Raw genomic sequence first — 14,903 nt, 5'->3', positions numbered from 1 at the left:
TTGCTTAAGGTGATATGTGAGTGGGAAGGGAAGGTTGAGAATCACTGCTCTCGACCCAATTGTTACTGAAATATTTTGCTTGAGAAAAAAATTAATTGGTCCGTTTCCTTTGGAGTTGTGAAACCATGCACATTACACATACCACCTTAAGCAATCCCTTACTAATCACAGAGCACCTATGGCATAGGGAATACTTACAGTGGTATGTGAGTCGAAAGAAAAAGATTGAGAACCACTGCCCTAGTGTGTACACCCTCTTGACTAGACTTAAGTTTTCACATACGTTGTCATGTTCATCTCGGACTATTGTGAAACAGAGCTGGTGCTCTTTATCTTATCTTTCACCTTGAGTTTACCTGTACCCTTCGTGTCAATGCTCTGTTCATTGTCAGCTTTGAGCCGTACTGCATTTGCATGCCTGTATGTCTTTATCTTCATTGCCCTGATTTTGCACTCACAGATCAAATTGACCTTTTTTCCCAATGTCCAGCCTGAAAGGAATATTTGCTCCATTTGTATTCAATGATAAAGTTCACTTATCCTGCTCTGTTCACACTTAGGTGTTCAGTATCTGTTGGTTTATAGTCTTTTTGCACTACCATACCCACTTCTATTTTGTTTCCCTTTGGAAAACATTGGTTCACATAATGATTCTGCCCTTCGAACTTATTACAGATTTTTCCACAAGCAGGACATTGTTTTGGTGCATGTTGAGTGTGCCCTTGAATATCACTTCATCTTTCTGTTGTTTCCTATCTTATCTTTTGTTTATATGTGGAAACATGCTGTGGCTATGGCTGTGCCTTTATTTTCACTGGTTTTGCACTCTCACTGAACTTTTTTGCATGCTGAAGAGCTAACTCTCTCTTGTGGCATAGATCCAGGTAAAGTAGGTTCTGACTCTCACAGCAACCTCTCTCTCACTTGCTGATCATAATCCTGAACACAATTTGATCATGGATCATCGAATCTTGCAGCGATCCAAAATTGCATGTTCTTGGTTTTAATATCAAGTTCATTAAAAAAAGTATCAAAGCAGCTGTTTGCGCGAAACACATGCCTTTCAAATGTTTCTTTTGTTTTGGTGAACATAGTTCGTCAAATATCTTGATTACCTTGTCAAACTTGCCCTGGAGAGCTGCCTTGGCAAAAACAAATTTGTTGAAAACCTCTAGTGCTTGATGTCCCACCATGGTAAGTAGCAGTGCAATCTTCTGTGCATCATGCTTGCTATTGAGTCCAATGACTTGTAGGTACAGCATGAATCTTTGTTTGAACAAACTTCACTCCTGGTCAACATTTCCAGTCCAATTTACAGCATCTCTCTCCATGAATCTGGTGATAATGACTGATATATACTCTGTACACTCCTGGTGTTTCTTTCACTTCTGGTACTATGTGACGTTCCCCTTGTTATAATAAAGATATGGGATCTTTATACTTTATTAGCTAAAGGACACACATGCGACTGTGTGGAGGCATCTATCTTGAATTCAACCCAAGCTGCCAGAAACTAGTCCCTGACTCTTTCTAATGGTCAGAATATTTACTAACACTAGTCAGGAAAATGCTTGAAACCACCATTAAGGAGAAAATTTGCAAGACATCCTGATAGAAATTGTTCTATCAGGTAAATGCAGCATGAATTCAGGTAGGGTGGGTTTTATTTGACAAATCTCATGAAGCATTTTGAGGATATAATAAGCATAGTGGATAGAGGGGAATATGTAGATATAGTGTACTTGGATTTCAAGAAGCTAGTTAAGGAAAGTGGGCATGTAGGGACTCTTTGGTTAAGGGGGGGGGGGGGACAGAGAGGTTGATTTGCCTGAAATTTTGCATGGGGCCTGCACTGCACTTGGGTTCCTCACATCTCACCTCTGGGCCTGGACATAATCACTGCCTTTTCCGTGAACCAGCTGCCAGTACAGGCACCGGGCCCAGGAGGACCACCCCGACTGCTCCGACCCCGCTCTGTCCACAGCCGAGACTCTCATCCATCCCCAGGCCCAGGCCGCTTCATCATCCAGGGGAAGGCCTGTTGATGTGAGAATGATGCTGGGTGATGCTACACAGACCCTCTGATGTTATCATGCAGAGATGCAGGAAGTTCACAGCAGCAGACTGACGCATGGGCTACAACCTCCCTGTAATTTGACGGCCAGCCTCAGCGTATGCTCACTGATATCACAGGCCTGAACAATGATGCTAAGTGCCGTTGCCCTAGCAATGAGCTGGTTCCCAGAGGAGGCTGCGGCCCACATCCAGACCCCAGATTGGAGGTGAGATGCGCAGCACTCTGGGCATGAAGGTGGCCAGGGCCGGAACATGATGGAGCGTGGCCACCATTATTGTAATTTTTTAAATCTTTCTCTGTCTGATTTTTTTCCTGCTTTGCCTGAAATTTCCCTATGTTTTGTTTGAATTTGTTGAATTTGGGAGGTCAGTTTCCTCACCCAGTAAACCCCCCTCCTCTGGCCCCCTCCCCCCCCCCCCCCCCCCAGGTCATACCCCTATGGTGCCACTTAAAAGACTTTGGAAGGAAAAATAGTCAATCAGTTCATTTTCTAATTGGTGAAAGTTTGAAACATGTTATTGTAGAAAGCGACGTAGGAATGAATTATTAAAGGCTAATTTACAGATGCAAAAGGTTATCAAGAAGGCAAATGGAATGGTGGCCCTCATTGCACTAAGCATTGAATTTCAGAGCAGGGAGGTTCTGCTACAAATGTAGAGGGAATTGGTGAGGTCACAGCTGGAAAACTGTGTGCAATTCTGGTCTCCTTACTTGAGAAATGATAAACTTGCTTTGGAGGCAGAGGAAAGGAGGATCAGAAGATGGCTCCTTACAGTTGCGACCCTTTGCTTGTAGCTGCGACAGAAATGATCAAATATTCCCGTTCACAACTATTTCAGCACAAAACCAGATCATAGAATCAAACTTACCTGTGAATAAGGATGTCCTAACATTGCTAGCAAACTTCGCAATTGGCAGAAATGGCAGTTTCCATCAGACTGTGGGATCTTTAAATAGCCAATGCTCAGGCAAGTTAAACACCACAGGAGTTTCACACAGTCAGTGAATGGTCCATTTAAACTGTGAGGGAGTCGCAAGCAGCAGATGCTCAGTCCATTTAAACATTTTAGGAGACTTAAGGAGACATCGCATGGACCATTTAAACATCACAGGAGATGCACAACACACGAGCCATTTAAAGAAGACCCGACCACATGGATGCAGAGAAGGGGCTTTAGGTTAAGTTGAGACACAGGGCCCTGAGGCTTCCGCTCCCTACTATCCTCTTGGCCAACCTACAATCCTTGGAGAACAAACTCAATGAATTCTGAACCAGTGGCTATACTTTGTCAGGTGTCTGAGGAGATTCGGTATGTCACCGAAGACTCTCAAAAACCTCTACAGCTGTATTATGGAGAGCACTCTGGCTGGTTGTATCGCTACCTGGTATAGATGTGACAATGCTTAGGATAAGAAAAAATCCAGAAGGTTGTTAATTTGACCTGCAACATTACAGGCTCCAAACTTCACTCCATCGAGGATATCTACAAGAGGTGGTCTCTAAAGAAAGCAACCTCTATCCTCAAGGACCCCCACCACCCAGGCCATGCCCCCTTCAGTCTGCTACCATCAGGAAAAAGGTACAAGAGTCTAAAGACAGGCACTCAATGGCACAAGGACAGCTTTTTCCACGCTGCCATCAGATTCTTCAATAATCAAACACACTGCCTTTGTCTTTTCGTGCATTATTTTTATTTATTTTTGTAAGGTGGTTTATAGGAATATTTGTACTGTGATGCTGCCCCAAAACAATTAATTTCGTGACTTATTCGTGATAATAAATTCTGATTCTGATTCTGGAGATGAAGGGATTATTCTATGAGGAGAGATTGAGTTGCATGGGACAATACTCAGTTGAATTCAAAAGAATGAGAGGGGGTCTAACATAAAATTATGAAAGGATAATAAGCAGTGGTTCTCAACCCTATGCCATCGGTGCTCTGAGATTAGTAAGGGATTGCTTAAGGTGGGATGTGAGTGTTAAGGGAAGGTTGAGAATCACTGCTCTAGACCCAATTGTTACTGAAATATTTTGCTTGAGAAAAATTGTCATTGGCCTAGTTCCCTTGGAGTTATGAAACTGGGAACATAACAAATCAATTAGGTACAATTAAAGGAGTGGTTTTCAAACCTTTTCTTTCCACCCACAAACCAGTTTATGCAATCCCTTACTAATCACAGAGCACCTATGGCATAGGGAAAGAAAAAGGTGAAAAGATGAGTGGAAACAAAAAGGTTGAGAACCACTGAGATAGAGGCAGGAAGGTTACTTCCATTGGTAGATGAGACAAGAACTAGGAAACAGCCACAAAATTATGGGGGAGTAGATTTAGAAAGGAGGTCAGGAGGAACTGTTTTTCTTACAGAGTAGTGAATCTGTGAAATTTTCTGCCCATGGAAGCAGAAGAGGCTACTTTAAAAAAAAAAAATTGTGACAGTTAGAAAGGTTTTTGGATAATAGGGGAATTACAGCCAGATCATCCATGATCTTATTAAATTGTGGAACAGGCCTGACAGACTAGGTGACATATTGCTGGTCCTATTTCTTGTGTTCTTAAAAATAGTCAATAAAAGATTACTTTAAACAACCCAGCACAGAATAATGTGCTTCAGGCAATGTGCAATTTATTATATAATGGAGTATATATCTCCTTATGAGATCTGAGTCCATGCACAAGACAAGTTTCAAATAATTTGTTAAGAATAGATATTTTTCTCTGTTCCAAGTTTTATTTTTGGAAACATTTTGAAATAAATGCAAATATTCTTTGCATTGTTAATAATTGTATCCTTCTATGGGATATATTCAATTTTAAAATTTAGATTTAACAGCATGGTAACAGGCCCTTCTGGCCTACGAGCTTATGCCCTCTCCCCAAATACACCATTTAATCTACAAACCCTGTACATTTTGAAGTGTGGGAGGAAACTAGAGCACCTGGAGGAATCTCATGCAGGTTACAGGGAGAACATGCAAACTCCTTACACCTTGCGTTGGATTTTAACCTGGGTGGCTGGCTATGATAATGGTATTGCACTAACCGCTATGCTAACCGTGCCACATCTTCAGCATCTGGGCCTTTGAAACAGTTGTGGCAATGGTGATACAGTTGAAGTAGAAAATAATGTCTGATTCTAATGGTACTATTATCACAAAATGTATGAATGAAGCCAATGTTTCAATATTATGCTCTGGATTTATGATCCAAGGGGCTTTAAGTTATTAGGAAATGAAGTTTTGCACAACCTTGCAAAGAATCCTGTCATTCTTGAGTTTCTGTTCCATTTAATTTCTTCTAGTTGCATGTTTGTCTCTTTTCCACCCTCATCTTTTGCTAAATACAATTACAGTGCAAATGTTTTCATAATTTAGGAATGGCAAGTCCTTGGGACCTGATGATATATATTGCCAGGTTGCTATAGGAAGGGAGAGAAGAGATTGCTGGGGCATTGGCAATAATTTTCACATCCTCCTTCACCTTAGGAAAGGTGCCAGATGATTGGAGAATGACAAATGTGGTCTCCTTGTTTAAAAAGGATACTAGGGAAAATCCTGGGAATTATGGACCAGTGGTGGGGAAAGCAATGGAGAGGATTTATGAGCATTTAGAGAAGTACAATCTTCTCAGGGATAATCTGCGTGATTTTATGAAGGGAATGTTGTGCCTCGCGAGCCGAACTGAGATTTTCCAGGAGGTAACAGAAGAAATTGATGAAGGTAGGGCAGTAGGGTACTTTTGAGGATTCAGGTATTACTGAAGCTAGGGTGGTATATAAGGATTTTAGAAAGGCATTTGACAAGGTCTCTCATGGGAGATTTGTTCAGAAAGTCATGAGGCATGGGATCCATAGAACCTTGGCTTTGTAGATTCAGAATTGGTTTACCTGTAGTAATCAGAGAGGAGGAGTAGATGGAAATGATTTTGCCTGGAGGTCAGTGTCTAGTGGAGTTCTGCAGAGATTGCTTCTGGGATCCCTACTCTTTGTGATTTTTTAATAATAATTAGCATGGAAAATTAGGGGGATGGGTGTTGCGTGAATAAAAGCTCTCATGACTGGAGGGAGAACAAACACTTATATTAGCTTATAATTAAGGGTAGGACCTCACAGAAGTCTTCGGAAGGTGTAGAGCTCGTCGAAAGAATCAAAGAGTTGTTGATCCAAACCAAGGCTTTTATTACCAAAAGACAGGAGCTCTTCACAGGTGGCCGACCAGTCCGGAATGATCCGACCTGGCTAGGGACACAACCCTTTAAGGCCCAGACAATAGGCGTGGCTTAGCTCTCAGCCAATCGCTGTAAGCACAGTCTAGATACAGTAACTATATACACTATGTACATTGGTGATAGATCTGTACTATCACATTCACCCCTTCTTGGAGAACTGACCCTGGAAAAAAAACCAAAAAAACGAGGGAGAGAATGAAAGGAAGGGGTAGGGTAAGGACTGTAGTGGTCAGGGGGTCTGACCATCCGGCGTGACTGCCGTGGTGCCGGGATTGGGGTTGCTGGAGTGGTGTCGCCAGCGGGCTCGTCGGGTGCGACCGCTCCTTCGCTCAATTCCCCAGTCGTGTTGTCGGCAGGGTGGCCCGGGTCGTTGGGGTGCTGTTGGTCCTTCTGTTGCGGCACGGGGCCTGGGGAATAAAGAGTTGGGGAAGGTTGGGTTGGGGGGTTTGCTGGGTTTACTGCGTCCTGAGCTAGATCCCGCACCGAAAGTGTCCTCTCGCCCGTCTGGGAACTCAACGTAGGCGTAATGTGGGTTCGCGTGGAGTAGAGTCACTCGGTCGACCAAGGGGTCGTTCTTTGAGTGCCGGACGTGGCGTCGCAAAAGGACGGGGCCAGGGACGGTGAGCCATGCTGGTACAGTGGTTCCTGATTCGGATTTCCTCGGGAAAAGGAACATCCTTTCGTGGGGGTGGCATTTGTTGCGGTACATAGGAGGGAGCGGATGGAGTGAAAGGCGCTAGTGAGAATCTCCTGTCAGTGAGAGGTGGGGAGACCTTTAGACCGGAGAGCTAGTGTAACCGCTCTCCATATGGTGGCATTCTCCTTCTTGACCTGGCCGTTACCGCGTGGGTTATAGCTCGTGGTCCTGCTTGAAGAGATACCACACTCCAGAAGGTACTGTTGCAGCTCTGCGCTCATGAATGACGACCCCCTCTCACTGTGGATGGAATTGGGGTACCCGAAGATGGCGAAAATGCTGTGAAGGGCCTGTATCACTGAGGTGGCAGTGGTGTCTGGGCAGGGCACAGTGAACGGGAAGCGGGAGTACTTGTCGATGGCCGTAAGGATGTAGTTATTATGGTTGGTCGCAGAAGGGTTCTGGGTTTAGGCAGGAAACCAGGGTTATATGTGAGCAGATGGGGGTGGAACTGGGAGTGGGGCAAGCCATCAGCTCAAGACCCTACCAGTGAATCTCAGTTCACTGCATTCACCCCTTCCTGCAGAATTTAGAGTCTGTGAATGAAGACAGAGAACATGGATTCAGAAAAGAAAAAAGTCAAAAAATATCTAGTTATTTACAAATTTACAGATTTAAGCTGTCTGGGGGGTCTGGAGATCCTGGTGGAGTGACTTAGCACTGGGGGGCCTTGGACTCCTTGGACTTCCTGGTCCCCTTGTGAGGGAGGAGAGTCGGGGTGGGTCTCCAGCTCAAAGGTGGAGAGAGATGCACTTTCTTCCTGAACTGGATCTCCCAAGGCCCTGACTGAGGGTGGCGAGAATGACCTCCATGGCTCGCAGGGCACTTGAGGCAATTGTCCCTCTGTTCCAATGGGTGCCAGGTCCCTGATAGAGATGATGTCCACTCTGCCATCCAGGTACTCCACATAGATGTAAGTGGGATTGGCGTGGAGCAGTTTCACCCTTTCCACCAGGGGGCCGGTCTTACCTCTCCTCACATGCTTCCTGAGAAGGACTGGACCAGGAGTGGTGAGCCAGACTGGGAGTGCTGTTCCCGACACTAAGCTTCTTTGAAATTGAATAGGAGTTCATGAGGAGTAGCGTTGGTCACGGTACATAGTAGTGACCAGATGAAGTGGAGCACCATAGGGAAGGACTTCCTGCCAGCATGTGTCTGGAAGGCCTTTTGACTTCAGGGCCAGTTGCACAGCCTTCCAGACCATGGCATTCTCCTTTTCAACCTGCCCATTCTCCTGGGGGTTGCAGCTAGTAGTCCTGCTGGATGTGATGCCTCTTGCCAGCAGGAACTGATGTAGCTCATCACTCATAAAGGATGATGAGCTATTCATATCCTATGAATATAACTGGGATAGCAGAACAGGGCGAAAATGGAATCTAGGGCCTTTATGACTGATGAAGTGGAAGTGTCTGGATGGCGAATGGGAAGCGGGAGTACTCGTCAATGATAGAGAGGAAGAAGGTGTTCCAATTCGGGGAGGGGAGAGGTCCCCTAAAATTGAAACTAAACCGTTTGAAGGGCCTGGATGACTTGATCAAGTGCGCCTTTGTGGGGTGGTAGAAATACGGCTTTCACTCTGTGCAGACCTGGCAAGACCTGGTCATTTCTCTGACGTCTTCCATGGAGTAGGGCAGATTGCATGCCTTGACAAAATGAGTCATGCGGGTAACCCCTGGATGGCAGTGCTCATTATACAGAGACCGGTGTGTGCAGGGGCACAGCTTCCTCTGTGTAAAACATATGGAGGGACATTAATGGCTCCTGGCCAATAGGCAATGTCATAATTGTAGGTGGAGAGTTCGATCCTCCACCTAGCAATCTTGTCGTTGTTATTTTGCCCCTCTTGACATTATTAAACATGAATACAACAGAGCACTGGTCAGTGAGGAGCGTAAATCTCCTACCAGCCAGATAGAGTTTCCAGCGCCTCACGTCTTCTGCAATGGCTTGAGCCTCCTTTTCCACAAAGGGGTTCCGGAGCTCATGGCTTTGCAATGTCCAAGTGAAGAATGCATCCGACCTGCCCACCAGGTCTACATCCAAAGCATTGCTTTCCACTTGGAAAGGTACATTCTCGTCCACCATGTGCATGGCGGCTTTCACAATGCAATTTTGGAGGCAGTTAAAAGCCATTTGGGCTTCAGCCGAGAGGGGGAAATTGGGAAATTAGTGGCTTTTAAGAGAGGACGTTAATATGAGAAAACCCCAGGGATCTCCTCAAAGCCTTCATGGTCCTGGGAACGGGGGCGCATCCTATCGGAATTGTGGCCAATGATCCCATTCTTCACCACGTAGCCCAGGATAGCCAGACTTTTAGGTCTGAACACACTTGCTAGAGTTACAAGTGAGGTTCAGGGCTTTCAACGCATGGAGAAAGCTCTGGAGATGGCGTCATGGTCTTCCAGGGTGTGGGCACAGATGGTGGCATTATCAATCCATTCTTATCCACCATTCTGTCCATCTGCCATTGGAAGATAGAAACCCCATTAATTATACTGAAAGGGACCCTCTGGAATTGATAGAGATGACCATAGGCCTCAGATGTCATGTATGGACAGTCCTCAGAATGGATTGGCAGCTGGTAATAAGCAGCTTTCAAGTCAATGGTCGAATAGACCCGATTCTGCCCAATATCATTCACCATGTCCGATATTCAAAGGAGGGAGTATGCGTCCAGGAGTGCGTAACGATTAATAGTTTTGCTATAGTCAATTACTAGCCTGGACTTGTTTTCCCCTTTTACCACTACTACTTTCACTCTCCACGGGCTGGTGCTAGGTTCAATGATACCATAATTGAGCATATGTTGTGTCTCAGACTCTATGAAATCTCAGTCTGCTGTCCTGTACACCTCCTTCTCTTGGTAGCAACAGGTTTACAGACTGAGGACAGAGGTGGGGGTGGGGGGGAAATCAATATTTAGTGTGGAGAGGCTGCTTGTGGGTTTTGATTTTAGAGCCCCTCTGTTCTGAACCATTACAGTGGGAGGCGGGGGGAAACCAGCATACTCCAAGATCACAGTTTTAAGATGACACAGGAAGTCCAGACCCAACAGCACCAAAGCACATAATGTTGTGTGATGATGTCATCTTTATTATTATTTATTTTCACACTATGAACCATATATATTGACCAAAATACACATAAAAACTTTACAAAATTCCCCCCCTTCAAACGACAAGTGCACAATACAATGCTGTTGAATACGTGTAGAATGCGAATGAGATGCATGGAATATATGATAATTGGAAGGATACATCTTTAGGTTGTACTCTTGCACATCCTGTGAGTCTATGAAGCTTTCAGTAGAGTTTATGTCGATTTGGCACCTTCATATTCATTATGGAGTTGGTGAGCTGGTGAGGTGTGTCCTGATCTAGAACCATCGAGGCTAGGACACCAGAGACTCCATACTCTTCACTTGAGTGGCACCCACTGTCCTGGGTTGCCCCGGGGTAAGATGGTGTCAACCTAGTGGCACAGCAAGATGGTCGCCCTCCTTCCTCCTCTGATAATAATGGCGCCGTTTGAATTTGGGTCATGGCAAGATGGCCGCTGAGCCTTTTTGCGCCATTTCCTCACTGCTACCATCCGTTGGCGTGTAGTGCAGCAAGTAAGTTTGGGCATATAGCTTGGGGCTGGAATTGGATCCAGGAGCAGTGTAGGTCGTGGACCCGGAATGCCTTTTCTTGCCACAGCTGGAAAACACTAAGTCTTTAGCTGGGCAACAAGGTCAAGAATGCTGGCTCTTACCACAGGAAAAGGACTCTCTAGCACGGGAAGCGGCAGTCATTAGGGCTGGGATAGCGGGAGCAGCTGGTCTTTAGAAGGGGTCACCTGGATGAGCTCGCTGGCTGGCTTTGAGGTCGTTGTTCTTGAGCTTTGTCTGTTCGAATGATTTGGCCAGTTCGATGTGGCTAGCCAGGTCCTTCTTACTCGACTCGAGCAGTCACTGCCTCATGTACCACGAGCAGACCCCACAACTAGCGTGTCCCAGATCTGTACTTCTTCATGAACATAGCCCATAGCCACTTTGTACCAGCACATCTTGGTGAGTGTCCACAGATCCAACACGTAGTCATTGATGGTAATGTAGAGCATTTTAGTGCCACGTTAGGACCTCGTTTTGCGACATCAGGTACCTTGCCTTCAATGCCTCGATGGCAGCATCATATGTAGTGCAATTCCTGATGACTGCATACCCTTTTGTTCCTACCCTCAAAACGAGTGCCGATCTCCTGAGTTAATCGGTGTAAAAGACATCTCTGGTCATGTTCAGATAGGCCTGGAAACAGTCTAGCCAGTACGTGAACTCCTCAGCTGCGTCAGGGGACAGGAGGGGTCTATTAGTAGCATACCTGGCTTGAGTAATGCTTCCATCGTTTAGGGAATAAGCTAATAAAATTGTAGCAGGTATAAAAGCTCTCATGACTGGAGGGAGAATAAACGCTTTTATTAGCTTATAACTAAAAGTAGGGTTTCACATTAGTCTTCGGATAGGTTCTGGGTTTAGGGGAACCAGCCATCGGCCCAACACACTACCAGTGAATCCCAGTTCACTGCAATGGGTCAGTAAGTTTCCAAATGATTGGAAGGTTGGAGGTGTGGTGGAGAGTATTGAAGTTGTTGTAAGTTACAATAGGATATTTGTTGAGCTCCTCGGCTCTGTCTGCCGCAATAGTGTGGATCTCCAGTGGTCACCTGTTTCAATTTTCCATCCCATTCTCATGCACTGCCAGACTAACCACCTGTAAATTGGAGTAGCAACTCCTCATCTTCCAAGTGAGTATCCTCCAACCAGATGTCAGTAATATCAATTTCTCAGGCTTTCATTAACCAACCCCTTCACCTCCCCCACCCCCACCCCATGCCGATTGCTTTCCCACAGCTCCATCTCTCTCCCTTTTCCATCCCCTTTCACATAGACAAAAATGAATTCTCGCATCTCCCCTTATTATATCCAATCCAATTAACACCTTTTGTCAGTCTGGACCCTCTATTCTGAGATTTCCTGTATTTTCCTTATTCTTTGCCTGAATGTCAGCAATTTAACTTTGTCTCCGATGAAAGACCAAATGGGTTCCTCTAGCATTTCAGTATCTTTTTACTACAATCACAACATCTGCAGACTTTTGTGTTTCACTCTTTAAAACAGGATACAGAGTTGGGCAGTAAAGTGGCAGATGAAGTTCAATCAGGATAAGTGTAAGGTGATGCATTTTTGAAGGTCAAACATGAAGATAGAGTACATGGTTAATGGTAAAAAACACAATGCTGGCAAAACTCAGCAGGTCAACGAGAGTGTCTTAGATAGCAAATATATATACCCAACATTTTGGGCTTGAGGCTTCAACAAAGTGTGGACAAATGTTGGCAGGTATCCAACCAAACAGAAAGGCAAAGGGTGGGGGGGGGGGGGGGGAAAGAAAAGAAAAGGAGCATTGTTCCAAAGGCATCACATAATAGGCTCAAGGCAGACATTCTGTGATGTCCTGAGGCTGAAATAATTGACTGCCAACAACCATAATTTGTGTACTTATAAGATTCCTTTAATGTCCACTAACTCACTTCACCAGAATGTAGCAAAGTATACTTATACACTGGTAAGTCGAATGCAAAACTGACACCTCCAGAAAGGTATGGTGGTCTTATATACTTAACTGCTTCTGTCACATGGACAGGAAATGATGTTATCAGCCCAGATAAAAACCTGTGTTGGATGCTGGTCACTTTCTTAGATTTTGTACCATTTTGGGAGCTGGTTTTCTTGCTGGTAAGTGGGTCACCACAAGGGCACATTTTTGTCATAGTTGCTAAATGCTATGTTGATAAACTCTCACCTAATTTCTGGAATTCAGCTCTTTGGTTTATGAAGTCTGGTAAATTCTAGATTATTGAGGAACAAGTGTCTCTTTCTATCATGTTTGCAGTGCCTTTAATCAGTTTGTTGATAATTGAGAGTGGATAAATTGGGCCTTGATAAGTTGGATGAGATTTGTCCTATTGTGATACACCTGGGCATGTTTCCACATTAAGAAGTCAATGCTAGTGTTATTACAACATTTGAATAGGAACTAGCTCTTTTGTTTTATTGTTGGAATGTTGTGTCATCTTTATTATTATTTTTTCACACTATGAACCATATTGACCAAAATACACAAAACATTTCCCTCTTGAATATACACAGTGTCATTTTCTCCCCTTTTCCCCCCTCCCTTCCCTCCCTCCTCCGTCCCCACCCACTAAATGTACAACATATATGATATATTAAACCCATTAACAATGTCATCACACAATGAAAATAAACAAGAAAATTGTGTCATCTACTTTTACACACTGGGTCAGTTCATTTTGTCTTCTTCTCATTCTGTCATTTTAGGGGGTGGAGGTCTGATGATGTAGCCATTGTTTTCTGTGATTTCTTAATTTCATGTGGAATGAATCAAATGGACTAAAAATGTTTCTGTGACAATGGGGTTCTCATGAGCTTTCTAGTTTTATTATCAAAATAGCAACAGATCTACATAGAATTTAAATAAATGCTGTCTGTTTTTGGAAGGTTTCATTCCAGAAAGTGCATTGCATCCAATGATGGAACTGCCTTCCAAGTTTTCTTCCTGAAGATGTTCAAGAGCACTTGATTGTGACCTTCAGAAATGCTTCTTTTTAATTTAAAAAAAAAATGGCTTGGGTGGGAACATTGTTTGTGGGAGTCATCATGGTTGGGGAACATTTCTGGATATCTGGAACCCAACTCCACAAATTACTAGCAAATAAATGATGTGTGGCTCTAGTCTCAAAGCAATTTAATCTCATTCCGTCAAGGCAAATCTCTCAAATATATAAAAAAATACAATGGGATAAAATGAGCAAAAAATGTAATCCTTTACAAAAGCTGGGGATGCATGTTTGCTATTGCCTCCCCAGCCTAACTGTAGTCTATTTCGATCTTGCAAACGGGGGAAAAAAAAGCTGAAATGTAATCTGCATGGGACACGTCACTTGTCTCTGGAGAGAGGGAAAAAGAGTTCACATTACAGGTTGCTGACGAGTCACTGATATGTACTATCAATGACTCCAAAGACTGAATGAACTTTAATTAGATTGTAGCTCCATGTGCTCAAATGAATGAAAAAGGGGTAGGGAGGTCGACCTTGATGGCCATGTCGCAAGGGGAGGAATTACAGGGGATCGAGTGGACCCGCCAGCCACTCGCACAGTCCCACCTTTGGACGGCAGAACACTCATTGATTTGAAACACGACCTGCACATGCGGCTGCCTGGTCAGCTGAGGATCCCCAATGTGAACTCGGCACTGACTCGGCGTTCGGACCCTCACTCGTCCACTCTCACTTCACATCCATCGAAACGACTCCGCATGACCTTAGCGAGAGGGGAACAGAGAGTGTTTCGCGTCGATCTCCAGTATTCGGGTGTCTCCCCCCCCACTGACCTGCACCGTTTCATGACCAGTGGAGACCCACTAACCAAGTTCACTCACCTTTTTCACACTTGCCATCTTCCTGTTGCGTGAAGCAGCCCGATAATTATTGAGCCGCTGACGTCGCTCACCTCTCCCTCACTGTCTCAGTTGAGCCCTCACTTCCTAGTCGGTGCTCTGTGTGCGGGGCGGAGGCAGCGGGGCTCGGGGGGCAGCGCTGACCCCGGGGGTGGGGGGGGGGCGGCAATCTTCGGCGCAGCCCGCGGCCACAACTCCAGACACACCAGCCCGACAGGACAGGACAGGGGAGGGGACGCCGCACCGAGATGCCGTAGCCATGGACTGCAGACTGAAGTGAGTGAGGAGCCGGGACTCGGGGCGGAGGGGGGAGCTTCAGAAAGCAAAGTGGCCTGGTCTGAGTTGCCGGGTTCCTGCAGCGTGTTGAGATGATTCGCTTTTGTG

The 14,903-nt window shown here is 45.0% G+C and overlaps 1 protein-coding gene and 1 long non-coding RNA gene across 10 annotated transcripts in view; one reads left to right on the top strand and one right to left on the bottom strand.

Annotated features, from left to right (window-relative positions):
• Positions 1-14,034: 14,034 nt before the first annotated feature.
• On the bottom strand, positions 14,035-14,840 carry LOC138763551 (uncharacterized). The gene is made up of 2 exons (XR_011357641.1): positions 14,502-14,840; positions 14,035-14,383 (listed from the first exon to the last, which is right to left on the bottom strand). It is a non-coding gene; the product is annotated as an uncharacterized lncRNA (long non-coding RNA).
• Positions 14,621-14,903, top strand: part of dennd1b (DENN/MADD domain containing 1B) — a 399,979-nt gene continuing 399,696 nt past the window's right edge. For 2 of the 9 annotated variants that reach the window (XM_069937870.1, XM_069937871.1), the window contains exon 1: positions 14,621-14,795. In XM_069937870.1, the coding sequence (XP_069793971.1) occupies positions 14,779-14,795 (17 nt within the window). In that variant the 5' untranslated portion in view covers positions 14,621-14,778. The remainder of the gene's footprint in view (positions 14,796-14,903) is intronic. The other 7 variants (XM_069937872.1, XM_069937864.1, XM_069937863.1 and 4 more) reach the window with 5 other exon arrangements.

The sequence above is a fragment of the Narcine bancroftii genome, chromosome 5 (genome assembly GCF_036971445.1).
Source record: "Narcine bancroftii isolate sNarBan1 chromosome 5, sNarBan1.hap1, whole genome shotgun sequence".
NCBI classification, from domain to species: Eukaryota; Metazoa; Chordata; class Chondrichthyes; order Torpediniformes; family Narcinidae; genus Narcine; species Narcine bancroftii.
Note: the sequence above shows the minus strand (reverse complement) of the source record. Positions and strands in the feature narration are given on the sequence as shown.